This window comes from Vespa mandarinia, chromosome 2, assembly GCF_050613455.1.
Source record: "Vespa mandarinia isolate Hongniang chromosome 2, ASM5061345v1, whole genome shotgun sequence".
NCBI classification, from domain to species: Eukaryota; Metazoa; Arthropoda; class Insecta; order Hymenoptera; family Vespidae; genus Vespa; species Vespa mandarinia.
The window spans coordinates 4,892,016-4,917,794 of record NC_140811.1 but is presented as its reverse complement, the minus strand read 5'-3'; the positions used below and the strand labels follow the sequence as shown (position 1 = coordinate 4,917,794).

General features: G+C 31.6%; 3 protein-coding genes across 14 annotated transcripts in view; 1 reads left to right on the top strand and 2 right to left on the bottom strand.

The window, feature by feature from the left end:
- Positions 1-116: 116 nt before the first annotated feature.
- On the bottom strand, positions 117-2,795 carry LOC118439762 (venom acid phosphatase Acph-1-like). 4 transcript variants are annotated; one of them, XM_085655145.1, is made up of 6 exons: positions 2,655-2,795; positions 1,352-1,453; positions 1,007-1,272; positions 644-927; positions 378-583; positions 117-272 (listed from the first exon to the last, which is right to left on the bottom strand). In XM_085655145.1, the coding sequence occupies exons 2-6, from the start codon at positions 1,373-1,375 to the stop codon at positions 117-119; spliced, it is 936 nt and encodes a 311-aa protein (XP_085511271.1). In that variant the 5' UTR covers positions 1,376-1,453; positions 2,655-2,795. The 4 variants fall into 4 exon arrangements, with proteins under 4 accessions (XP_085511271.1, XP_085511272.1, XP_085511270.1 ...); XM_085655146.1 differs by having other exon boundaries at positions 2,717-2,783; XM_085655144.1 differs by lacking the exon at positions 2,655-2,795 and adding an exon at positions 1,537-1,798.
- On the top strand, positions 2,117-21,760 carry cnn (phosphodiesterase 4D interacting protein centrosomin). Of its 7 annotated transcripts, none has more exons than XM_035861802.2 (16): positions 2,117-2,286; positions 8,631-8,686; positions 12,457-12,683; positions 12,873-13,044; positions 13,187-13,326; positions 13,783-14,193; positions 14,321-14,557; positions 14,645-14,998; positions 17,798-17,905; positions 18,052-19,308; positions 19,424-19,711; positions 19,801-20,025; positions 20,144-20,347; positions 20,422-20,653; positions 20,830-20,853; positions 21,151-21,759. In XM_035861802.2, exons 1-16 carry the CDS (start codon positions 2,237-2,239, stop codon positions 21,360-21,362), a joined length of 4,197 nt encoding a protein of 1,398 aa, XP_035717695.1. In that variant the 5' UTR covers positions 2,117-2,236; the 3' UTR covers positions 21,363-21,759. The 7 variants fall into 7 exon arrangements, with proteins under 7 accessions (XP_035717695.1, XP_085511269.1, XP_035717693.1 ...); XM_035861800.2 differs by lacking the exon at positions 2,117-2,286 and adding an exon at positions 3,442-5,147 and having other exon boundaries at positions 21,151-21,760; XM_085655142.1 differs by lacking the exon at positions 2,117-2,286 and adding an exon at positions 8,418-8,533 and having other exon boundaries at positions 21,151-21,760.
- Positions 21,761-22,524: 764 nt separating this feature from the next.
- Positions 22,525-25,779, bottom strand: part of Lim3 (Lim3 homeobox protein) — a 32,890-nt gene continuing 29,635 nt past the window's right edge. For all 3 annotated transcript variants that reach the window (XM_035861807.2, XM_035861808.2, XM_035861809.2), the window contains exon 7: positions 22,525-25,747. In XM_035861807.2, the coding sequence (XP_035717700.1) occupies positions 25,569-25,747 (179 nt within the window). In that variant the 3' untranslated portion in view covers positions 22,525-25,568. The remainder of the gene's footprint in view (positions 25,748-25,779) is intronic.

Genomic DNA, 25,779 nt, shown 5'->3' with positions numbered 1-25,779 from the left:
AACGAATAATGCATAAGATTTTATATTAGTAGACATTTCCATATATATATATATAAAAGATATATATATATTTAGTTTTTATAATTTTTATATAAGTTTATGGTATGTCTAACAAATTATTTGTTCGTTTGTGTTTTGTCACATATTATTTCTTCATTGGAGGGACGAACAGAAGCAGTTATTTCCATAAATTTGTCAAATGGACATAACACTTGACAATTTGGTATTTGGAGTTCTATTGCTTTTGACGGAATGCCTGTGTAATGAACAACCTAAAAATAACATTAATAAATAACATTAATTAAAAAAATAAAAGTAAAATGAATATGATACTGATATTGAAAATATTTACAAATAAGTGTCTTAAAATTAAGTACCTTAACATAATAAGTCTGATTACTTTGAAGCAATTCTAATATAACAGCACTGGAATACTTTGGAATATGTGGTTTATACACATTTAAAACACTTAACATACTACCAATATTTGTTTCGTGACCACTATATAAATTCATCTTTCTTTTTATTAATTTTCCATTTTTAAAAGCTAACATATCTTCTACCATTTTTTGAAGTAATGGACCTAAAATATAAATCTATATTAATCTTCAAATTTACTTTTATATCATGTATGTTTGTATACCTCCAGAAAGTCTTTTCAATTTAGTATTTGAATTAGAAACTTCATAAGAGTAAATGATGCCATCTTTCAGTTGGCCATTTGGAAATACAGAGCGGGTCCATTCAGGCAAGGGAAGATTCATCATCCATTCTGCCATAAGAATATTATATAAAGAATACATATCTAAAGGAGTGCTAATATTTTTACCACTCCACTTTGTCAAATTGGAGTTCATTTCACTAAATTCATTCATCTTCTGTATGACTTCAGGTGTTTTTAAAACTCTTTGGTATTCTTCTATATATCTATAAATAGTCAAATTTAAGATTTTATAAGAGTTAAGTGCAAATTTATTAGCATAAAATTTATACTGTTTAAACATACGAAGGACAATCCATAGGTAATAAGATATTATCTTCAATCCAAGGAACATATGTAATAGGTATTGGTTGCCAATTTAAATCATAATTCCATTTTTGAATATTTTTAGGCGGGAATAATCCTGCAAGAACAAGTAATAACGACATTTTTGTTCTTGAATAATCTGTAGTGTGGGCTTTTATCAGTTCTGGTGTATAAATGTCATTTAAGAAGTTTCTATATCTTGATCTGAGAAATTTTCCAAATTCATGCGCACGTTTTTTACCATTCTGAAATATGTAAAAAATTTATATTTTTTGAATAATACATTTTATAAATACTATGTAGCAATTTAATAAATCTACATACATTTGTTAATTCTCCAAAACCCATAGGATAGAAATCATATGTCTTATATGGATCATTTGGATATAATTCTTTATTTGGCGTTCGATCTCCGTGCCTAAATATCTATAAAAAAAAAGGTATAACTTGTATTTCTTTATTCTTAAAAATCAAATTAAAGAACACTTAATGTTTTATGTTTTTACCACGTTTACTAATCGAAATTCTTGTTCCTTTGTACTGATACATATTGCAATAACAATTAGATTAATAACAATTATATTAAAGAAATTAAACAAATTTTGTAGTATATTCATATTTCAATGATAAAGTCGCGTTAGTTCGTCGCAAAGTCGATTAACGTAATCGATGTAAAATCAACTTAATCATTTATCATTTACATATAGAAGACTTGAAGTCCTTTAGTTTACTGATAACGATCATTAAATACAGATATACTTTTTTTTTGAAGTATATGATTATATAGGTTCATAGATACATAAAGATTTTATCATTTCTAAAAAAGATTTATTACGACTTTTGAATGCTGCTCTCTTATTGGTCAATAACAACTTTCAGGTGTGGTAACTATGAGAATAATTATTATATACATACAGGTTATTTAAAGATTTATTATTTATATTTTACAAAACCTAAAAGAAAAAATGGTGTATTCATAAAAATATTGCAACATTCTTTAAATTATATGGCTAAATCATTGAAATTAACTCTCATAAAACTTAGAGCTTCTTTTAAAGTTGGCAGCCTTGCGACTAGCTTGTACCGCGTCTGTGCATAAGATGACCGCACGGTAAACTATTGTTTTAAAATCTGACGGTTTAAGAAACGTGTGTGTTGCATTAATTCAAAAGGAATCTTCATGAAATCATATCTCAGGATATCAAAAAGATGGCCCAAATTTTCGACGACACAGCTGCTATATTGCAGTATTTTGATACGTGAGTAGAACAATTTTTCAAACTATTTTATTATACAAATATTCATTGTCTAAAGAGACAATGAATATCTTGAAGAGTTCTTATTTCTTTTTCAAATATATGTGATATATTTAGGTTTTAAAGAAATAGGCATAATAATATAGGCATAATTAATGATTCATAAAATGTAACTTATGTAAAAGAAAAATATATTACAATATTTAAAAATATTATAACAATAAATTTTCTTTTAGATAATATAATATATTGTTGGATAAAATATATTTATTATATTATAAGAAAAGATTTAAAAGCTAAAAACGAGTCATGCAAAGAAGTTTACATGTATCTTGCATATGTTGATAATTCCTTCTATTAGATATACTTACATTTATGGGTCTGATAATTGACTGAAAATTGACTGAAAATTGACACTTATACTATCACTTGCCTTCTTTACAAGGTCTTCTGTAGCCAATAAATCTTGAATTCATTGATTGCTTACATTAACGCTTATTATCTATCTTCCAAAGGCAATAGGTCAGTCTTCGATATAGTTATATTTTCTAATCTCTTGCATATACGTCAATTTAACTTCTATCAAAATCTTTTTGAAAAACAAGTCCCCTCTTTCAATAAATATTACATTTAATTCATATAAGTATAAAGTAACAATGCTTTACAAACTTTTATTATTTTTTACAAATCTTTTTTACAAACTGATGTCTACTTGTTATTTTTACTGTCAAATGTCTACTTGGTATTGTTACTGTCAAAGAAAATAAAATAATAAAATTTTCATATAATCTTCCAAAAATTATTAATATTTTTACAGATTAGTATTTATAAATTAGATTATAACTTTATTAAGAATTATTATTATTATTATTATTAGTATTATTATTATTATTATTATTATTATTATTATTATTATTATTTTATTACTCCTTTGCTTTTTAGTTTTTTCTCTCATTTTATGTCTAATTCAAGAGATTCCTTCTGAGGGGTCCTGTCCCTCCCTATCTTTTTTCTCTCTCACTCTTTCTCCTCTCTCTCTCTCTCTCTCTCTCTCTCTCCCTCCATGTCATCTCTACTACGTGATTCTCCAGCTTTAAACCTTCCATCCTCCCCACCCTTCTGATCCTAGTCAGTATCAACCATGCTGCGACTTGTACCCAGTCGCATTTCGTACGTCGTTCGAGCGAGTTTAGTATCAACATACTTTTTCGTGTTCGAGCTTTATCTCCGACGTATTTTCGAATAGACAAAGAAAGAAAAAAGATAAGAAAAGACAAAACAAGAAAGATAGAAAGAAAGAAAGAAAGAAAAATAACGATGTGCCGATCGAACTCGTGAACTCGGTCAGTGAAAGAAAAATATGGACATAAAATTGTTGTTATCATTATCATCGCAATGAACATTTTAATTCATCGTACAAGAATGGGACATAAAATGTTGTCAGTAAAGAAGAGATCTTTCTTCTTTAGGAGGATCATACGAAAGAACAAATCATTTGTGATAAGTGTTCACGCAATAATAGCTTTTTGACGCGATCGTCAAGATTTCAGTGTTTTTTTTTCTCTCCTTGTTTCATTTGTTGACATTGTCTTTTTCTTCTTTTCGCTTTTCGACGATTTCATTTTTTTTTCTTTTTTTTCTTTTTTTTTTTTTTTTTTTTTATTATACTTCTCATTAAATTCGACGAAGGAAAACTATGCGCGCGACACTCATCAGAGAACTTTTCGTTTTATCGTAGATTATTTTTTTTCTCTCTCCGTTAACTTTTATTTTTTGTTTCTTTTTCTTTCTTTTTTTTTCTTTTTTTTTTAACCTTTTTTTTTGTTAAACTTATGAGCTTGATAGATAAAATGCGCGAGTTAAACGAAACACGGGAGTATATGCTTTAAAATGTGTATCTGCCTATGTGTGTGTTGTTTGTGCGTACGTTTTTGTATATATACATATACGTGTATACGGGTGTACAATTTATATTGAATCATCTGGAGAATCATCTCAAAGTGGATAGTTATCTCGATTAATCGGGTCCAGTGGTGTAGCACGTCGAATGAAATCGTCCATGTTAAAAGATTAACGTCAGAGACAAACAGATAATAGACATTGAGTTTGTCTCTTTGGCCACACGCATCGAATTCTGCTTCATGTGCATCTCTGCAACTTTTTCTCAATGCACGTACGAGAAGTACATACGCCAAAAAATGATTACGATGCCGTCTCGTAGTTGTACGTTCGAAGAGAAAAAGGAACAATAAAGGGGGAGAAAAAAAAGAAAGAAAGAAAAAAAAAAAGAAAGAAAGAACAAGACTTATTTTCACGAAGAAAAGTGCATATCATTATACGTACATATATATATATATATATATATTTATGTGCGTAATTGTGATCAAACGAGACTGAATGATTGACTGATTTTTACGTTGAAAATTCTTTCGAACTATAAAATTAAATTATTAAAGTACAAGACGTTCAGTATTAAGAATAAACGAGTTATATATATATATATATACACATACATTATATTTTTTTTGTGTGTTACAAGAATACGCGTGTACATATACGTATATATGTGCATATATATATATACATATATATATATACACACACATATAAATATACATATATTTTAATATAAATAACATATAGATAGTTTTAACATTATACTTTTACACGTGAACACGAAGAATCACGCACAAACGTGTGACACTTTTTATTGTTGTTATTATTATATTGTTATCAATGTTGTCCAAAACACATCAACGCAAGATGTTTCTCGGTGGTTACGTCTACGGTAATCAGAATCAGAACAGTCCACCTTCTCCATCCAGGGGCAGCATTTGGGGTAGTGCTTATAGTCCCTTTCGAAAGTAAGTTGGTAACTTGTTTGTATTAAAATATAATATGTTATCAATACAATCACTATGTATATGCATTAACATTTTTATAGATGAACGATACGAATGTTGTAGTGGTATATTGTGGTATTGGTATTAAAGAGGATTTGACGTTTAATTAATCTGACGCATATTCATTATTAATGTCTGTTTCAAAATAGATTGAATTTTTTTCTAAATTTAATGATTTCATTTTGATAAACAAATTCTCTTCTTATTCTTTAACCATGTCTTTTTTTTTTGTAGAGCTTTGGGACGACTTTTTTTTTTTTCTTTTTTTTTTTTTATTGATAATATAGGAAATCCGGTGGTCACTCAAATATATCATTCTTCTGAACGAAATATTCAAGTGCTAATGCACTTACTGTCACGCGAAAGATCAGCACGCTCGTTCAAACACCCACGCGAGAAAAGACATGATACGACAAAGTCGTAGGATTATAGGACGAAAAACAGACCGAGAGAACGAAGCTAATTGTTTAACTCGAAAGATAATTCGTTTAACGACCTGTTAATTAAAAAAAATTTGCATATGCACCGTTGACCTGCATTTCTTTATCGTAATATACTCATTCAGCGAAGTGCTAAACTTGCTACATTTGTATATGTATAATTATATATATTATACATATATATATTATATATATATATATATATATATATATATATATAAGTTGCATACGTCGAAAACAAGTGTTAGAAAAATTAAAAACATTAGTCATTCTTATTATGATCGAAAATATGATTCATTTTCTTTCAAGATCTTTTCAACTTTCTCTTTGTTTGTTTGCTTGTTTATTTATTCGTTTGTTTTCGAGATTTTATTATTCCTTAGACGTAATTCGGTTCATTAATTTTATCTATGTTTATGATTCAGCATGTTGATTCGTAAAGTTTGTAAATATGTGTTGTTCAACCTCGAATTCGTTAATTCATTGTAGCAATAAATTGTTTACATCGACGAGAAGAAGGATTTTAATAATGTTGCGTAAAATATCGATATACGTTATATTTATGAACGGGGTTGATGCGTTGCGCGGTAACAACGGCATAGCGGTCCATGGCACAGTTCTCTCTTTCTCTCTTTCCTCTTCCTCTTCTCTCATCGTATTGATTTCTTGCTTTTACCCTCCATCTTGTCAGATGATGGTCCTATGTTGTGTTCCATGTGTAACTTGTGACTTACTTTCTTTTTTTTTTCATTTTTCTTTTTTATATATTACGTGATCATAAAAAAAAAGATAATTTGATAAAGAATTACTAAATATCGGACTTTCAGGATGTTTAAAAAAGCAAGAAAAGGATTTAGACGTTGTTTATCGAAACGTAGGATACATTTTTTACGCATCTTTAAACATATCTCCTTGTGAGAGATGCGAAGAAAAAAGGGAGAGACAGAGAGAGAGAGAGAGAGAGAGAGAGAGAGAGAGAGAGAGAGAGAGAGAGAGAGAGAGAGAGAGAGAGAGAGACATAAAGCATGTATGTATGGGTTTGTGTGTGAGAGAGAGAAACACAGGAAACGACGGTAGAGGAAGGTAGAGGAAAGTTAGGGTTCGAAAGGGCAGACGCTAACATTAAATGTGCACAGGGCAAGCTATTTTTAAAACACGCGCTTTGCTACTTTCAAAAGGATGCGACACATCTTTATATTTCAAGAAAATACATGTTAACACATTGAATGCCCCGTAGTACATCGGTCATCTATTACTACATGGAATATTTATTCTTAAGAGATTGGATTCCTGCTAATGGATAAAGAAATATTTTTTAATTAATAATAGATAATAATTATATGTTATGGCGCTTGTATTATATATTACATTTTTCTCTGTCTAATAATTATTACTACTTTTTTTTTTTGTAAGTCAATATTATAACTCTTATAAACTTATAAATGTTTACAATGAATGCAATAACGTGGATCGTCCATGCCCTACGCGACCAGGATGGAAAGTTACGTTAAAATAGCCTGGCATCCAACGTGTTAATGACACGCGCTCACTAAAATGCTTGTTTGCTTCTTATTTACACTCGTATACATGGATAACTTTAATTTGAAAAGTATTCTTTTCCTATTACGCATTGTTCCTAATGTTGAAAAAATTGTCGAATGCAAATAAGAAGATTGTTAGAATTGAGTCATGGAACATTTCATGGTTCTTTTCATTATCTGATTATTTTCTATTTTTAATCAGAGCTTATAAAACAAAAAGACAAATTTATCGTACTCTTTTTCATTATTCTTAACCTGGCATTCTACCAAATGAAATTCGCGTATTCAGATCTTTTTCTTGAGTTCTGATAAGCCGTTCATTTTGCACTGGCATGTAGTCAAAAAATTATTATCCTTTTGTACCAAAAGAAATGGAATTCCCAAGCTTGGATAAGGGATTATTTACGTATTTTCAGAGCTTGGAATTTGAGTTCAAACTAATTGAATTTATTTGTTCTTGAAAGTAAATATAACTATAAGCATAGTTATCGGAGCACGTTAGCATTCCTTTATCACATTCGTTAGCACAATTCTCGAAATGATCTCACATTCCCAAGAAAGTCGACTAGTTGGTCGTCATCAATCTAAGCTTCGGTGATGATGCATTAGGTCGCACGTTAATTACTTACTTTACATTTCAGCACGAATAGCACGTATGTGTGTATCTACTACATCACCGAAATAGGTTTTGGATGAAATCTAAATTAAAGCTTTCTGGAAATCCAGCGTTTCCTTATTGCTTTTAATGCCGTTTGCGATTGCCTTAGGATCTTACAAACTTCTGACTCGTCGCGTTCTCACGACATCAATTTCATACATATGTAATTGGAAATAGAATTTTAATGGACGAACATCATTCCTATTTGTCGATCATCGTTCTAACTAGCATTAGATAATCGGTGGAGTAGAAATATGTTCGGATGGCGAAAAAAAATAAGAAGGATCTCGATTCTTGTAACGCGTTATCCCTTTTTCTTTTGAAATAGGACCTTCGAAATAGAAGAGAGAGAAAGAGAGAGGGGCACTCTCTTCAATTTGGTCCTTTTGAAAGTTCTTGTTCGATTTGATACACGGGTACGTACGTACGTACGTGTCGTCTAATTCCCCGTCAACAGCACATGCCGACAATCCGTTTTCGGTTCTATTCCGAAAATAGACAGGCTTTGATTCGGCGCTATAGATCCCTGGCTCGTTATTTTCAGAAGGGAAAAACATGAAAAGTCAACTAGCAATGTCCTTTTGCTGTCACGTTTTACTACGTGACCATGTCTGATTCAGATGACTCTTATTTAAAGACTTTGATTCTTTTTAAATTCTACTCGATCGGAGGTACGCTTAGATACCTGATCGGTACCAATCGGGCCAGGTACAATTAAAACAAATGAAATCAATTCGTAAGGGTATACATATGTTGACACTTCTTTAATTCTTGTCTATTTATTTTTTGTTTTGTTTTGTTTCAGTACCAACATGCCCCTGCAAGACATCACGATGAGCCAAACTTTACCATTGACAAATGGTGAGTGATATCACATTGACGATAAAATTATTGATAACATTTATTTACCAAACGATTCACAGGGTCTCACGAATAACCGGATATGAGTTTACGGTCTATAAACGAAGAAATAAATGATTTTGTTAAACGACCGCGAACGTATTACTACTGTAATAATCATGATACTTTATCGAGATGATTATGTTACTTATCGTGATGTATATCTCCTTGATAGAGATCGACTTCTTTTAATAACGTACCACTGATATATTGCAGATGACAATAGGATGATCAATTATCTCCCCCTTCCTCCTTAGCACACCCATCTTATTGCTCATTTCCGACGTAATTGACCCTTCATTGAGGTGTGTAATGATGTGCCAATCTATAAGCTACTTATTTTTCACGACTCGATGATGATAATCACAAGATATAACATAATTTTTCCTTTATATAATAGATATTTATATATTATCTATCTAATAATAATTATTATACGTAGTATAGAAAATCAATTTTTAGAGTTACGAATATTATAATACAGGTAATTAAGAATATGCGACCTCTTTTTTTCTCCGATGAATTATTTATTATCATTATTTTTTTTTTTTTTTTTTATTAATACCTACGACGTCAACGACGACGATGAAGGAGAACATCGCGAAGGCGATGTCGTTTTGGCCAAAGCGGTCGACGGAGGACAGTGAGAATACTCACCTAATTGTACTCATCAAGATAAAAGAGAGGACAACGAACTTTCTTGCTAGTGGTTTGCACACCGGCTTAATCTGGTGTATCCACGGTATGGCGTAAATTTGGCCCTTAGTAGACGAATCTGTGCCAAATGTGTCGTTTCTTCTTTTGAACGCTCGATGCCGATAATATTTACGCGGTAACCGTCGACTTTAACAATCGAACGGCCTTCTACTCCCAAGTCTCTTTTATATCTTTACGTTTCTTGCCTCATAAATATTTATACAAAGGGGAGGGCGAATGGGGTGCCAGATTCAAATCGATCTTTCTCTGATTCGGAATTATTTGACTTTCGTTTTTCGCGCCTAAACGTTCAGATTTACGAAAGACGTAAACGATATATGTACATGCATACGAGTTTCGCGTACGCAATCGTTTTATTTAACGAGCTTCGAGTTTCAACCAATTGAAAATAACGTGGAGGTCTGATTAATGTCGATCGCTAGAACGCTATTAGGAATTTAGGACACCTGTCTCACGGCGCCAAGCGCCGCTATGGCTGGCGGCGAACGACAAACTTAGTTTTCATTCGGGACGATAGACCGAATTTGCGAAGTCAGCGAAAAAAAAAAAAGAAAGAAAGAAAAAAGAAAATAAAAGAAGAGAAGTGTTACTTCATTGCGAGACGACGATCATTCGCCCTGTCAAAATTCGTTCATCGCGATCTCGGATTACAGGAAGCGGTGATCCATTTATTTTGGCGGTTCACAAACGTTTTTAGTGGTAAGAAGTGGGAGGGCGTCGCGACGCCTCGCGTATTTATTTCTGTAACACAGTGCTTGCCATGATCGTCGCCTGCGTTATTCTACGTTATACTATATAGATGCGCGCATTGCGATGTAAAATCTACGAAATTTATAAAAAAAATTCTCTACGCGTTAAAAATAAACGATAGAATTCCGTTGAATGTAGGATATTAGATCAATTTGAATTTGAACGTGACTATTCGTATTTAATATTTAATAAATTACATTAGATAAAAAAAAAAAAAAAAAAAAAAAAAATCAGAGAAATATATCATGATTATTTGAAAATTCAACAAATATAAGAACATATGCCTTTCGATCGATTATTTCGAAAAATAGAGAGAGGCGAGTTGAAACGAATACTAAACAATTCTACTGGCAATATTTGCGAGTAGTAAAACGCGTGTTAAAATTCTGATCGCCTTAGAATAAGTCGTAAAGTTATTATTTTTAACCACTGAAGACTGTCCAGCCGGTAGCCGTAGAACTCAATGATGAACGCCGTTTGCTGCGTAGATTCAGACTTCTTGGGAGAAGAGATGAAGTTCTTGTAAAAAAGGGTGGAACGCAATCGGAAAGTCTAGCATGGTTGCATGCTAAGATGATTTCCACAGTTTTATTGCGGGTAGGTCAGGCCAGATTGGAGAATTGCCCGCCAAAATAGACTGTTCAAACCGTTCCGGCCTAAATGTGTCATCTATAAATACGAGAGCCCGGTTGGTACAAGAGAGAGAGACAGAGAGACAGAGAGAGAAAGACAGAGAAGGTTTGGTACGCATCGATACACTTGCAGAGAAATTATCCGAGTATAATTCGCACATATTCGTGAGTCATACGTCGTTTCCCTGCACCTAGACACCTTGTCCCTCGGTTTTCTTCTTCTTTCTTTTTCTTCTTCTTCTTTTTCATCGTCATCTTTTCTTTTTTATTTTTTTCTTCTTTTTTTTCTTTATTTTTTCTTTATTTTTTCTTTTTTTTTCTTTATTTTTTCTTTTTTTTTCGCCGTCTGAAACAAGCTTGTAAGCCGTCACTGTCGTTGACCGTTTCGTCGTTGCTTTATTATTAGACTCTCGATAACACCTCTCGAAGAATCATAGCGATTTATTTCTTCTTTTTCTCTTTCTTTTTCTCTCTCTCTCTCTCTCTCTCTTTCTTTCTGTCTTTTTCTTTAGTGTTTCAAGCATGGAAAGACAACGAACACCGAAGAGATGATATCTTTTTAAATGTTGGAGAATTTAACTAAAACCGATGATTTTACGAATCTCAAGAACAGATCTTACTAAAAATACGGCGTCCTTGGTCTCCCCAAAAAAAAAAAAAAAATCTACGAATATGTAGGAAACTTTTGAAAGATAATATATATATATATATATATATATATGTATGTATGTATGTATGTATGTATAGATACACATAGGTATCTTCTTTCCATGCGAACTCGGTAGACCTTAGATAAGCTTAAGCTTTTAGAACTAGAAAATCGGACGTGCTTCTTCGAACTCATAACCTTCAAAAACGAATGTCTAACATGATGTGATATAGATTCGAAATATAATTTTAACCGCAGGTTGTCTTACGAAGCAACCTTTGGCTAAGACGATCGTTCGTCGTTTCAGTTCCGATTCGTGCTGTCGATCGTACAGAAATTTATTTCTCCTTCTCTTTGTTCTTTTTTTTACTCTCTTCGTTTCATTCTTTCCGAAAAAAAAAGAACATGTACAGTATATCGAGTATCTAGGAAGATAATCAACGTTTGATATTGACGTAAATATGTAAAAAAAAAAAAAAAAAAGAAAAAAAAAGAGAGAGAGGAAGAGAAAATCTTTGTGAATGCCTGTTCCTTGTGGTATGGGATGTGATAGCTCAAGGTTAGATCTTCCATCGATCTCGAAAGACAACGAGGATAAGCCCATAAGGATCGAGATTAAATTCGGTAAGATAATCGATATAGACACGATTCGAGTTTTTAATTGATCAGAAATTATTCATCCGTAATGAGACGCATGCGCGATCGAGATATTCGATCATCGAGATATAATAATTACGAATGAATTGGAGAATAAAATTACAATGGCGTCTTCCGTCTCTATGACGGAATAACGAAGGATTGCAAGTTTGTAAGATCGTAAGTTTGGAAAATTGTAATTGGCGAAGACTTAGAGAATGATCATGATCATAGTGACAATGTATTTCGATATAGCGATACGTACATATATATTGAAAATGTTGTTAGATTTATCATTGAGTATTCGAGTGTTATTTAACGCGTTGATTTTTCATGTTACGTTACAGGTACAAATTCAAAATCACCTGGGAAAACTTCTCCTATTAGTGGTATCGAGGGTGTACCAGGAATGGCATCAGCGGGGGTGGGTAGAACGATGAAAGAGTATGAGGATCAGCTCGGTGCTTTGAAGAAAGAGAACTTCAATCTAAAATTGCGAATATATTTTCTCGAGGAACGTATGGGCATTACTTCCGCCGACGAGGGTGCGATTAAAAAGAACATCGAGTTAAAGGTCATTATTCGAGTGCCAAGTAGTAGTTGTCCATCGATCGTTGAACCCGCGTTTGTTTTTTTTTTTTTTTTTTGCATATATATAATATACTTATAGAGACTAATCTCTCATTTATATTGAAAAGATCGATAATGTTTTATCTATACAGATATTTAACTAACGAAAAATATATGTATACTAACGCTTTAGGTCGAAATCGAATCGCTTAGGAAGGAGTTAGCTGAGAAGCAGGAACTTCTTAGCCAAGCGGCAAAGGCATTTGAGTTGATTGAGGAACAAAAGGAAGTCTCCTCGCGGAATCAGGCACAATATGAGCAATCGCTTGAGAAGGAGCGTGAAAGGATCGTGCAATTGGAGAAAGGTCGGTAAAATAATTCAATTGTAATTTATATTTATTTTGTAATTTATATTTCGGTTGTTTTATTTTCTTTTTTTTTTTTTTTATTATTTTTTATTTTTTATTATTTTATTTTATTGTTTCCTCCCCTCCCTTTCTTTTCTAGAACTCGAGGAATATCGAGAAAGAGCAAGTGACGCTTCAGTTTTTTACAAAGAAGCATTTGGTGTTACGCCAGAGAAAGCTTTGGAAAATGAAGAAAAGCTTCATCAAATGGAAGAACTCGTTGCATCCCTCGAGGCGGAGGTAAGTGTTGTTAAAAATCATTTAAATTCTATAGTATTTAAATTATGACGGTAGAAATGATACTTCTTCGTTGTATCTCTTCGCGATATAGTTGCAATAAACGGCAGTGCTAACGGTCACTTCCTTTTGTTACCACAAATATAACGTAGCTCGATAAGCTTACTTTTAAAAGAATTAATCAGTATGCTAGTATTCGTTGAAGAGATTGCAAACACGTTTATACGGAACAGACATTCTTTTATGAACATTTATCATCCGTTTCTTCTTCATTTACACTGTTTTAAGATAAGAACCATCATTTGTATGTTTAACGCGTATGTAAGAATAAAATTAGTAAATTTCCGTTGATAGTTGAAATAAATTTCTCGGCTATTCGTTAGATCGATCAGATTAATTTTTTTTTTTGTTTTTTTTTTTTTTGTTTTTTAATGCAAACATACGAATTGTCTTGTTTAGGTAAGACAAATAAGTGCTAGTTTAGAAGAAGAACGTGAATGGGCACAAGAATTGGAAAGCGAAAGGGATCAATTTAGAGATCGTTTAAGCGTAGAAATACAAACGAGAGAAAATCTGACTACCGAAAGGATACGAGATATGGATGAATTAAGAGAACGAGTTAGAGAATTGGAGGATCAAGTTTTTAAAAAGGATACCATCGTTCAGCAATATAAAAGTGAAATAAGTGAAAAGGATAGGGCGATTAAGGAGAAAAATACATTGTTGGAAGAAAAGTGTAGATCATACGAGGAAATATGTTCGGTTTCTGATAGAAGAAAAAGACAGATTGATCAGCTGAGAATGTCTGTGAAAGCAAGGGACGACGCTCTGACTGATCTAAATAATAAACATCGTGCTCTTTTATCTCAGGTGAAGAAAAAATTTTTTTTTCTTTTTTTTCTTTCATTTTTTTTTTTTTTTTTTTTTTTTTTTTATACAAATTCCAAGATGAATTTAACGTAACATTTATTCTTACATTCGGTTATTCCTCTTCCAGTTTGAAAACGGCTATACAAAACGATCACCGGTAAGCAGCCCCTCGACAGTAAGTCCATTTATAGAATCCGTGTCGCCAAGGATGGCACAAAAACTAACTTGTCTGCAGGGTTCAACGAATAACGACAGCGCTGTATTTGAACGGGAAACGAACAAGGAAAGATTCATCAAAGTTAAATCGCCTACAACAACCATGACAACCAGTATTGATGAAATGGAAACTAATAGATTGGCGAAGGTAGATTTTCATCAGTCTAAAAATTCTTTTTTCCTTCGTTTTATATTCATATTGTTATTAATATTACAAACGTATCTCTATTGACAGGAATTGGAAGAAAAGGATCAAGAGTTGAAGAGACAGGAGGAAGAAAAAAAACAGTTGATATTGAAATTGTGTAACGTGCAAAAGCATGTAGAAGTAACGGATCAAAATTTCAAAAAGATGGAAGGTGAACATCAGAAGGCGGTTAAGATGATTCAAGGATTTATGGAGAGGCAACAACAGATGGAAGATAAAATTGCGAGGAAAGAACGAAAGATAGCGGAATTGGAGGCTGTATTGAATATTAGGTCATCTGGACACGAGGATACAAAAGCAACAAGAAGACGCGATGGGTCTGGCAGAAAGGATTACAATGTTGAAATTACAGAAAATCCAGAACGAGATGATAGCAATCAGGTCGATATTACAATTTATGGACTTTACTCGATTATCTCTATGTTTTTGAATAAACACATTTTAGAGAAATAAAATACGATTCAATAAAATACGATCGTTTTGAGGTAAAATATCAAAATCAAAAGTGAAGTTTATGAAACATAGAGATATTATCGTAGAAGCAAGGTTATAATCTCTATTTGAATTATAAGAACAAATGCATGACTTAGTACATCAAACTTTTTTGTTTCTTTCAGAATCACTGAATTTTTCTTCTTCTACTTCTCCTTCTCTGCTTTATGCCATCACTACTAGCAATGCATGAACAATTACTGCTATGAACATCATTCATTATTGCGACTGTCTTGCAGCGTAAACAGGCAATAACGTATTAATTAAAAAAAAAAAAAAAAAAAAAAAAAAAAGGAAAAAAAAAAAGAAATGCTTTTCAGTAAATATATAGTCACATATAAATTACGAAGATACAGATATATTCTCTAATATTTATCATAATGATTAACTCCTTGCATTATTATTATTATTTTTTTTTTTTTAATCATTTTCTATGCTCTCTTATATGTGACTATATCGATTGCAAGATTTAGCACTGTTTGAAGTATAATTCTCGACAGATATTCAAACGTTTTCTTATTTGAATGAATAGTTAACTTCGAGAATTTTTATATTAATAATTGTTTTTGGTACAAATGCGATTCTGTGACAAAAAAAAAATCAATGAAGAGTTCGTACTTATGAATGCAAAAAGAAAATATTACCTTTCATGAAATCTTTATTTCTGATTAAATTTATAGTGTCAATTAGATTTATTGAAGCACACAAAAAAAAATGCCAATATTATATTGTAGATTTTTATCCGTCCGTTCGTGCATATTTGGATGTTGTAAATAATCGTTAATTTATTTTTGACACATTAAAAATAGTACCCAAAATATCTTGTGTATTTTTTTTTTTTTTTTTCTTTTTTTTTTTCGTTAGAAAATTTTTGCATATGGAAAGATAAAAACTACAACAACAAAAAAAAAAGAAAGTCGCATTTACGAGCTACATTAGGTATCACATTTTTGTTTATTATTTTATTCTTTTCTTTGATTTTCTTTGATAAAAACTTTGACGAACGTTATACTTCTTCAGCATGAATGAATCCTACTCGTACGTTTCGGGATATTGTTGATAATATAATTATGAAGTCGATGACGTAATTAAAAAGAAAATAAAAAGAAATTACGAAATTTCCTTAAGAAATATCGTGCAAAATCACGTGATGTCCGGGCTTCATGGAATCTCGGCGATACCAAATTGAAAGCACGCATGCCGTCTAATAATAGTGATCGTGTGTCCCAACTCTTGCAGTCCACGCTCGGCAGTGTTCGCACGAAAATTCATCTCGACTGGTTAATCACCATCGTGTGGTTTACCTTCAACGAACGAACGACCAATAAGAATAAATTAATTAAAATAAAAATCACGCATAGTTCGTCGTTACGCGGTTCTTAACGTCGCGTGTCGTCCAAAAAAAAAAAAAAAAAAAAAAAAAAAAAAAAAAAAAAAAAAAAAACGAGAAAAGTCTTTTGCTCTTTCTTTTTCTTTTTTTTTCTTTTTTCTTTAAAGAGAAAAAAGAAAAAAGAAAAAAAAAAAGAAAAAAAAATAAAATAAAATATAAAAAAAGAAGAACAAAAGAAAGAGAGATTTCTATCTCACACTTCGAGAATATAAAAAAAGAATTGTTTTATTAATTAAATGTGTCTATTATTCGAGTAGAACAATAGCAACGATCGTTCTTATTGGTTCAGTATCATCACGTTTCGAAAAAAAAAAAAACGATAAACGAAGTACTACGGTCATTCACAGTGCTAATTACATTTTAGCACGAGTTGAATACTATTTGGGATTCGATCATTTTCTTTTCCTCTCTTTTTCTCTATCTCTCGCTCTCGCTCTCGCTCTCGCTCTCTCATTATTTTTTCTTTTTTTTTTTTTTTTTTTTTTTTTTATTTTCTTAATTGTCATTCTATCTTTAAACGATTCGAAAGTTAAACTTAGTACGCGTAAAACATGTTCTCCTGTTTGTGTGCCTCAATGCGGATGGAGGTAGGTGTATCGCGGTATAAAACATATGTTGATATCTCATTTAAGCACTAGACAATCACATTGAGAATGTAATTTTACTTTTCCTTTTTAGATATACTCACGTTCTTTTAATTTTCCTGTTTTCTTTCTTTCTTCTTCTTCTTCTTTTTTTTTTTTTTTTACTTTTCTTTTTTTCTTTTTTTCTTTTTTAAACGACCGTGTTTTAAGATGCATTCCAGACAGGATACTTCTTCTAAATGTGTACAAATAAAAGAACAATAACAAAAAGAAGAATTGAAATTAAAGAATTTTTAATTTTAATTAATACGCAAATAGAATTAAATACGGTGTTGTTGTTTTCAAGAGAACAATCGAATAGGAATTACAAATTGAATCTTTTTCTTTTAGGGCCCGGCCGTTATCACGATTGTTCCCCCGCGCTCTTGGCCAAAGAAAACGAAAAATTAATTCTCGTTGAAAAATCGAATTCCAGTAGTCTACATATACTCACTTTTTTGTTATATGATAATGATAATTAAATAGAAATAGAGAATTTTTAATTTTCTTGTCCAATAATCATTCTCAATCGAATACGAACTGTGTTGTTCGCATTTCTTTCTGTAAAAAATCATGCCTGTAATTAAATTTGTTTTTTCAATAAAAAAAACGTCTTTCGGTCTATATTGGCCCGTTTGAGTTTTATTCATGGTGAAAATGCTTTTCTGTGTGCAGCAACGATTTGAGGAAATGGAAGCCAAAATAAACGACCTGCGAGATGAGATAGAGACAATCAAGGAGGAGAAACATCGTTTGGAAAAGCAAATACAGGTCGAATCAGAGGTATGTTTATTTTATTTTTGTTTATTTTTCTAAACCCAAATTATTCAATTGAGATATTTCTCCCTTCCCCTCTTCTTTGCGTTACATAGTAAAAAAAAAAAAGAAAAAAGAAAAAGAAAAGAAAAAAAAATATTTTCATTTCACAGGAGTTACAAGAACGAATCAACGACAAAGATCAACGAATAGAATCTTTAGAAATAGAAAAGAATACGATGAAGGAAGAATTGCAAGATAAGATCATCGAACTCGACAAGTTGAAATTATCTATCGTGGAAACTCCGACTAACGAATTCATCGAATCTACGGAGCAACAAAAATTGATTCGAGAACTTCATTCACGTAACGCAGAAATCGTTGAAAAGAATCAGAAGATCGAACAACTGACCAAAGAGTTACAAGTGAAGACACAAAATCTTCAAAAATTGGTAAATACCGAGTTATGGAGTAAAAACAAAGAAATCGCTAAATTGCATAATCACATGACGGCAAGCAATCAATTGGATAGAAGTCGTAGTAAAACTGATATTTCTCAGGAAAGTGCTAGTACACATCTGGGAACTCTTATTAAGGAATTAAATGAGATTGGTATCAAAGTGTCATTTACCAATGAAGTGATTCAATTGAATTACGTGAATGGTAACGAGTCCATAGACGTTAAAACGATGATCGAGTATGTTCAAAAATTGGTAGAAAAGAAGAACGAATTAGAAAAGGAAGTGGATTATCTTAATTGGTTGAAACTGGTCACAAAGCCTGACATTGCTGCGGAAATTGATGGATGTGAGAACGAAAGTGAAAGAACGAAAAGATATTGCGAATTGTTACGCGCTCATTTGAAGGATCTTGTGAAATTGATGAAGGACATCCTTAAGAACGCGAATCACATTGATGCGATTAGTCGTGAACATAATAAAATTGTATTGGATGTACTTCTAAGTTCGAATATATTTTCCGATGATTTTGCACAAGTTTTAGAAGGGATGACCAAAAACGTTATGACGTTTGGTATTAAAAAATCGATCGAAAATAATGAAAAAACCGATAGTGCCGTGAAAAAGAGTTATTCCGAAAATATTTTGGATTTAGCTAAAAATCATACAACAACGCAATCTGATTCGGAAGCTTTCTCCGAACCTGATAGAATAGTATCCATGGCTAGGATCGGTTTACAAGAAACTCAACACAAATCTGTGAATCGCTCTAGATTTAGCAAACATACGAAAACGTTTAGCGATTCGGAGGATTCGATGGATTATATACCATATCATAAAACTTATCAAGATGATTTACACGATCTTGATGCGAATCATCATATACAGGAACTAAAAGAAACAAATAATCTTTTGTATTCTGAATTGAGCGCTCTGAAGAACGATCTTACTACCAAAGTTGACTATGATATCGTATGTAATTCATTTTTCTTTCTTTCTTTCTTTTTTTTTTTTTTCTTATTTTAGAATCTATTTTTATGCCACACGCATATCTATTTCTTTTCTATTTTTTTTTTTTTCTTTTTAGATATTCGATGAAAAGCTGATACCGCTCATTTTGAAGCTTGAGAAATCGCAAAAAGTTTGTGAAAAATTGCAATCGTCGTTAGAAAAAAGAATACATGAGTGTCATGTTTTGAGAAGAGAGAGTAAACAGAACAGTATACGTAAAGGACAATTGGAAAAGAAAATAGCCGATGTGGAGAGTATGGTAGCTGAAATGACTAAACAAAAAGCTGAACTCTTGCAGTATAAAGAAAACACGGAAAAGAAGACAGCGGAAATGTTAATGGCACTTAAGAGAGAAAACGAACGAGTAATTAATGTCTTGTTTTTTTTATTTTAATTAAATTTAGATTTAAATAATCTAACTATATTGTAATCATTTTTATATACATATTTTAGTTGAGATCAAAAATCAGAACGATGGAAGAGGATAACGAAACTGCCAAAGTGAAAATATCAGCGTTGACAAAAGAATTGGATCATCTTACTCTTTTACACAGTCAAATTCTCGTCGAAAATACGAAATTAACTAACGAGAAATTAAGACTTGAACAAGAAGTACGAAAAACCGATAACAGATACGATATGGCTGTTCGTTTAATGCAAGATAAATTTAATAAAGAGGTATACGCTTATCGAACTATTTATTATTTTCATCATTACTTTTTTTTTTTTTTTTTTTTTTTTTTTTTTTTTTTTTAAGTAATTAACATAACACATATGGAATTTTCTTTTTGTGTAGATCTCAGATTTGAATCAAATCAATGATTCGCATAGAGCAAGAATGGAAGAACTCGAAGCTACTAATAAAGAACTACGAAGACACGTTGCTGTTTGTGAAACTAGCGATTCAGCACCAAGTTCAAGTGGTGTTTCTTCTATACCAACAGAAAGCACATTGAAACAAACATGCGAAGATATTATTCAAGAATATCAAACCTATAATGTAAGTATTTACAAATGTCAATGAGTCTTTTAATAAAAGAATCATTTATGAATCATTTTTTGTAATTATTACAGCCTTCGCAATATTGGCAACCAATAAATTACCAAACTCTCGGTGGACGGAGTAAATCTAGTTGTTCACCTGACTTAGGCATTGAAAGTGATGCAGCAGTTACCACAGTAAGACCACTACAAGATACTTTAAAGATTACCGAATCAATGACTAATTTACTCAGCGATGATGACAACGGTAATAGAAATACTGCTGTTCGAGAGGTAGACAGCGATAGTCCATTGCCAATCGAAGGTACGTTTAAATTTATTAGATTTTATCTTTGAGATTTTATACTCTTTCACATAGTAATATTGCTCATTCATATATATGTATATACATACTTATATAGATAAATATATATAAGTATGTATGTATGTATGTATGTATGTAACAACTTCTTCACTAATTATATCTTATTGCTTTTATAGCAATTTTAGCTGGACATAAATATAGTATGTATCTCAGATAAACAATTTAATTGTTGTGCTTTGTTGTAGTCTATTTAATTTAGATAAAAGTTAGCGATCAGTGCTTATTTCTTTTCGTATTTTTAGCACTTTATATATTTTTAGTCAATGATTTAATACCATTCAGAATATACTATTTTTGCTTATATTAAAAAAAAAAAAAAAAAAAAAAAAAATGTTATGCAACGTGAAAATCTGTTCGCTTACCACGTTTATGAGCTCATTTGTAATGAAAAATTTGAATTATAATTAGTAATATTTTTTTATTGATGAATCTCATAGGTCTTGATGAAATAGAAGCACTCAAGCAAGAAAATGAAATGCTGAAACGGAGATTAATGAAAACGAGAAGAGCCCTGGAAGATACGTTTCAACATTTATCGACCTCGAACAAAAATAAGAAAAATGTTGAAAAGGCAATCACTAAACAACTGATGATTACTAAAAGTATACTAAAGAAAACGAGAACGTACGATGAACCATTGGAGAACTAAAGCAAAATAAATATGAAAACCAAAATAAATTTAATATGTCTGTAGAAGAGAACGCAGATACAAAATGGACAAGGTTTTACTTAACCAATTTGCGTTAATCTTCAAATTGTCCACCACGCATCGTCCAGTTTTTATTGTTACGTATTTTTTAATCCAACTGTTATACTATTCTACAGACTGTTGTTATTTTTTTTAAACGAAACATTTCGAAGTGACACGTATAATGTTACGAGTACTAATAACAGCGATATTCTATCATTGTAATTTTTGTAAAACAAAAGAAAAAAAAATATTTTCTTACTACAACGAAATGTTTTGGAAAGGAAACGAGAATGAAACCATTTTTGTGCTTTTTAAAATACGCGACTGTATAATACGATATTTGTATATACTTATGGAGAAAGATTGCACGCAAAACATTGTATAAATCCTTTTTGATTTATACGTGCGTTAGTGACAGTTCTTTCTCCCTCTCTCTTTTTTTTTTTTTCTTTTTCTTTCCTATTGAGTAAGTTCTTGATTATGAACTTATTCTTCAATTAATTATTTTATCGATTATATGAAATCACACTCGCGAGTTTAAAGGTGTGCATCATTATACGGCATCTGTACATAGTCTTCATAAATAAAGTGCCATTAATATTTGCGGTTTGAAATATCTCTTTTTTTTTTTCGTTATTTAGACGCATTTATTCCTATTCTTTATTTTTATTTTTCTTTACACAGAAAATATTATGCTAAATTTTTTATTTATGGACAAATGCTTCGTCTAGATCGCGCTTCATTACCGAAACGACATTGGTATACGAATAAAATACGAATTAACATAGATTATGATAAATTTTTATTATCACTTGATGACTAGATAATAATATAAAGATCCGTAATAACCGATTTCGGTGAAGTTGCGAACTGCTGCGATAATCACACGCATATTTTTGTCCGTCAAGTTCGGTGAGGAGCACAAAATCAGTTTTTTTTTCTTTTTTTTTCTTTTTTTTCTTTTTTTTCTTTCTTCATATTGTACAACATTTCACTCTTTTTTAGTCGTTTAATACATCTTTCTTAACGCTTTTTCTTCGCTTCTTTCCTCATGATAATTGAATTTGTAGGCAGAATGATTAGGAAGAGGGGTATACGTATATACAATTCTACAGTGACACTTTTTCAGTAGCACGCTGCTATATATGATCAAGAACTGTAATCAAAATCTGATTGGCAATTACGTGATGAGTGTATTTTTTTTTTCTTTTCTTCCTTTTTCCTTTTTTTTTCCCCCTTAGAAATCGAATAAGACGAACCAAAAACAATTATTTTACGTACAAAGATCTCAGTTTGATTTTTCGAGGTCGATTGATCGTTCCATGAATTCCTACTTATATTCTGAATATGTCTATCTTTTCTGAAATTAGATATTTTATCTTGTTCGAGTTAACCGCAGATAGATTCACGATTCTTATATATTTTAATCTATATACCAAATATAATACGTATATAAATATAATACGTAATATAAACATACTATGTACGTATGTAGAACATCGAATGAGTTACTTGCGATTAATACGCACAACAGTGTTTTAGAGAGCCGGTGTTATAAAAAAAAAAAAAAAAATGAAAGAATTCATTGAGCAAAAATTTTATGCAAGAGATACGAATCGATAAAGATTCAGTTTCGATTACAGTTCCCGCATGTAATATACGCGATTATATGCTTCATTTAATGATACGAGATGCACGTAGAATTATCATCGATAAACTTGTAGAAAATCCGATGATGGTGCAGAAAGAGATCCCTTTTATTTTATTTTATTTCCTTTTTTTTTTTTTTCCTTTGATTCGCAACATTATCGCACCTTATCTATGTGCACAATAAAATTCATCTGTGTATTTTTATTTTTGTTCATTCTCTTTCTCTATCTCCCTTTGTTTCTTTGTTTTTCTCGAAGAACGTGTATAAAATTTGAAATAAACCAGAAGGAACGAAAAGTTGTTTATATCATTCGCCGGATTTTATTTTTCGATATATTATTCATTATCGATCGAAACCAGAACAATTATTTTGATCATGTACATATTTTCGATTTTCACTTTCTATAAACTAATTGCAATTTTGATTATCACGATTTGTTCAATCTGTTTTGTTCCAGTATGATCGATCGATCGCAAATTTTTGCGAACAAGTAAAATTTGATTTTATTACAAGTATCAACGAAGGGATCTGCATTATCGACTCTTGTATTTATGATTTAGATACTTAGAAAATAATAACTTTGATCATGGAATATATCCTTTGTACTATTTTATGTAAATGAAATGACTAAACGTTCTAACTTTTGAAAAGTGTAAACGATTAAGAGATAATCCGTATGGTGAAATAATTGTGCTCATTGATTCTCAGAAAAGTATATCTTTTGTAAAACACATATCTTCACCTATGAATCGTGTTTTACTTTTGATTACAAATTCTCATTAGAATTAATACTTCATTTGTTAATCGGACATCGATTTATAATATTTATCTTTTAAAGAAAATTATTAATCATTTATACGACACTCGTACGAAGATAACTACAGTTTTTTTCTGAATTTAATCTTCTAGAATTTGTAATCAATGTGTCTTCTTAAAACGCAGTAAGAATATTTCAATTATTTCTGCTTGAAATATTTCATAGAAAAAAATCAAATTACTAGCCCCATGTCAATCAGAAATTTGGGCAGAAGATTCAATTAAAAATTTATCACTTATACGGAACACACGATATTAAATATAACAACTAAACAGATACTTCGGGGGAAATAAAGACGTATCTATTAAGAAATGGTATCTATAAGTAAAAGTATCGATCGTTTTCTATCTCGATAAAAATATTGAATGTTAAAATATCTTTCAAAATAGACAGATTAGGTTACCAAAAGATATAAATTTTTTTTTTTTCTAATTATATCGTCAAACAGAAAGAAAATATTCCATAATATATTTGGACTATTCCATTCGAATAGTCACAAAATATGGCTACGCGAGTTTTCTTTCTCTTTCAAGTTTATGAGACTTCGAGCTACGCAAGAATTTCCACGAAAGCTGACTTCGATAGTTATACACGATCAATACCTTGAAAGAGCTACCGGCTCGATAACGATAGATAAATAGATACGTCCGTGCATGTTCGTGTACGTTACTTACGCGACAGTTCATCGATGCTGGAATTTCCAGATTACATCTCCCGAAATATTACGCCGAAATTCATTTATCACGAGTCGAATTTAATACACTCGCGATGAGTCGCCTTTGATTTCCGTCGTGTTGTCATTAGATCGTACGCGATTGGTGGTAGGGACGCTTCACTTTTTCGCATTTGTTTGAATGGAAAAAACCAACGTTAAAACGTCTTAAGATAGAGTTTGATTGATCATGAGAGAGTCAAGCTATAGATCGTTAAGATTTCGTACTTGAATTCCATTTGTTTTTTCTTTCTTTTTTTTTTTCAAGTACTTCATCGTTCGATACTCTTACATTTTTATATTTTACATATAAATAATACTTATATGACGTCAAATATACACACGAAATAAGAGAACGTCGATCGCGATTATTACGATAAGATTCATTACTGTCTTTCATTATAGAAATCTTTCAATTATTGGCGCGAGAAAGAACGGTGCATTCATAAAATTTTTTCATCGTTCATGCGATGCTTTCGAATAGACCGAAGTCACGAATATATTTTGAAGTCTCGATTGAAACAAAGTCATAATAGTATCAAATAAATAATTACAATGATACCGAATTACCGATAATAACTTTTCGTTTAAATTACTATCATTAGCCAAAATTTACATTCGATTTATTGTATTACTCGAGCGTCTTTCTTGAACTCATTTCGTAATTTTCAAACCGTTCTGTTTTTCAATTTCGCGCCTTATTTTTTTTATTACCCTTTCGTTTCGAGGCAATATAGAATTTGTACATAAATGAATTCGAATAAATCGCAACGCGTAGTTACTTGTCGTAAGTATATTGACGTAAATGTGTAATCGGCTAGAACGACGATGACGACGACAACAACGACGACCCTAACGGAAGAGATCCGAGGACACGCGATTCTTCTTATTTGTCATAATCTCAAGGAGAGTCTGTCGTCAGGTAAGTGTTCCGTAGCGTTGCATTATTTTAGACGGTATTCGATTTCGTTCGGCTTTGGCGGGTTATGTGGCGTAATGTGAGTGGTGATGAGCGTGCGAGGGTGGCTCTCCAAGCCAGGAATCCGGTGAGGGTGGAAAGTCGGGGTAACCACCGCCGCCACCACCACCGCCACCACCACCACCCCCGCTCGATTCGTTGCTAAGATCCGATGCAGGTCCTGGTACCATACCTCCTGGACCTCCTGTAAAAAAAATTCGATGGCTTTTTAAAAAT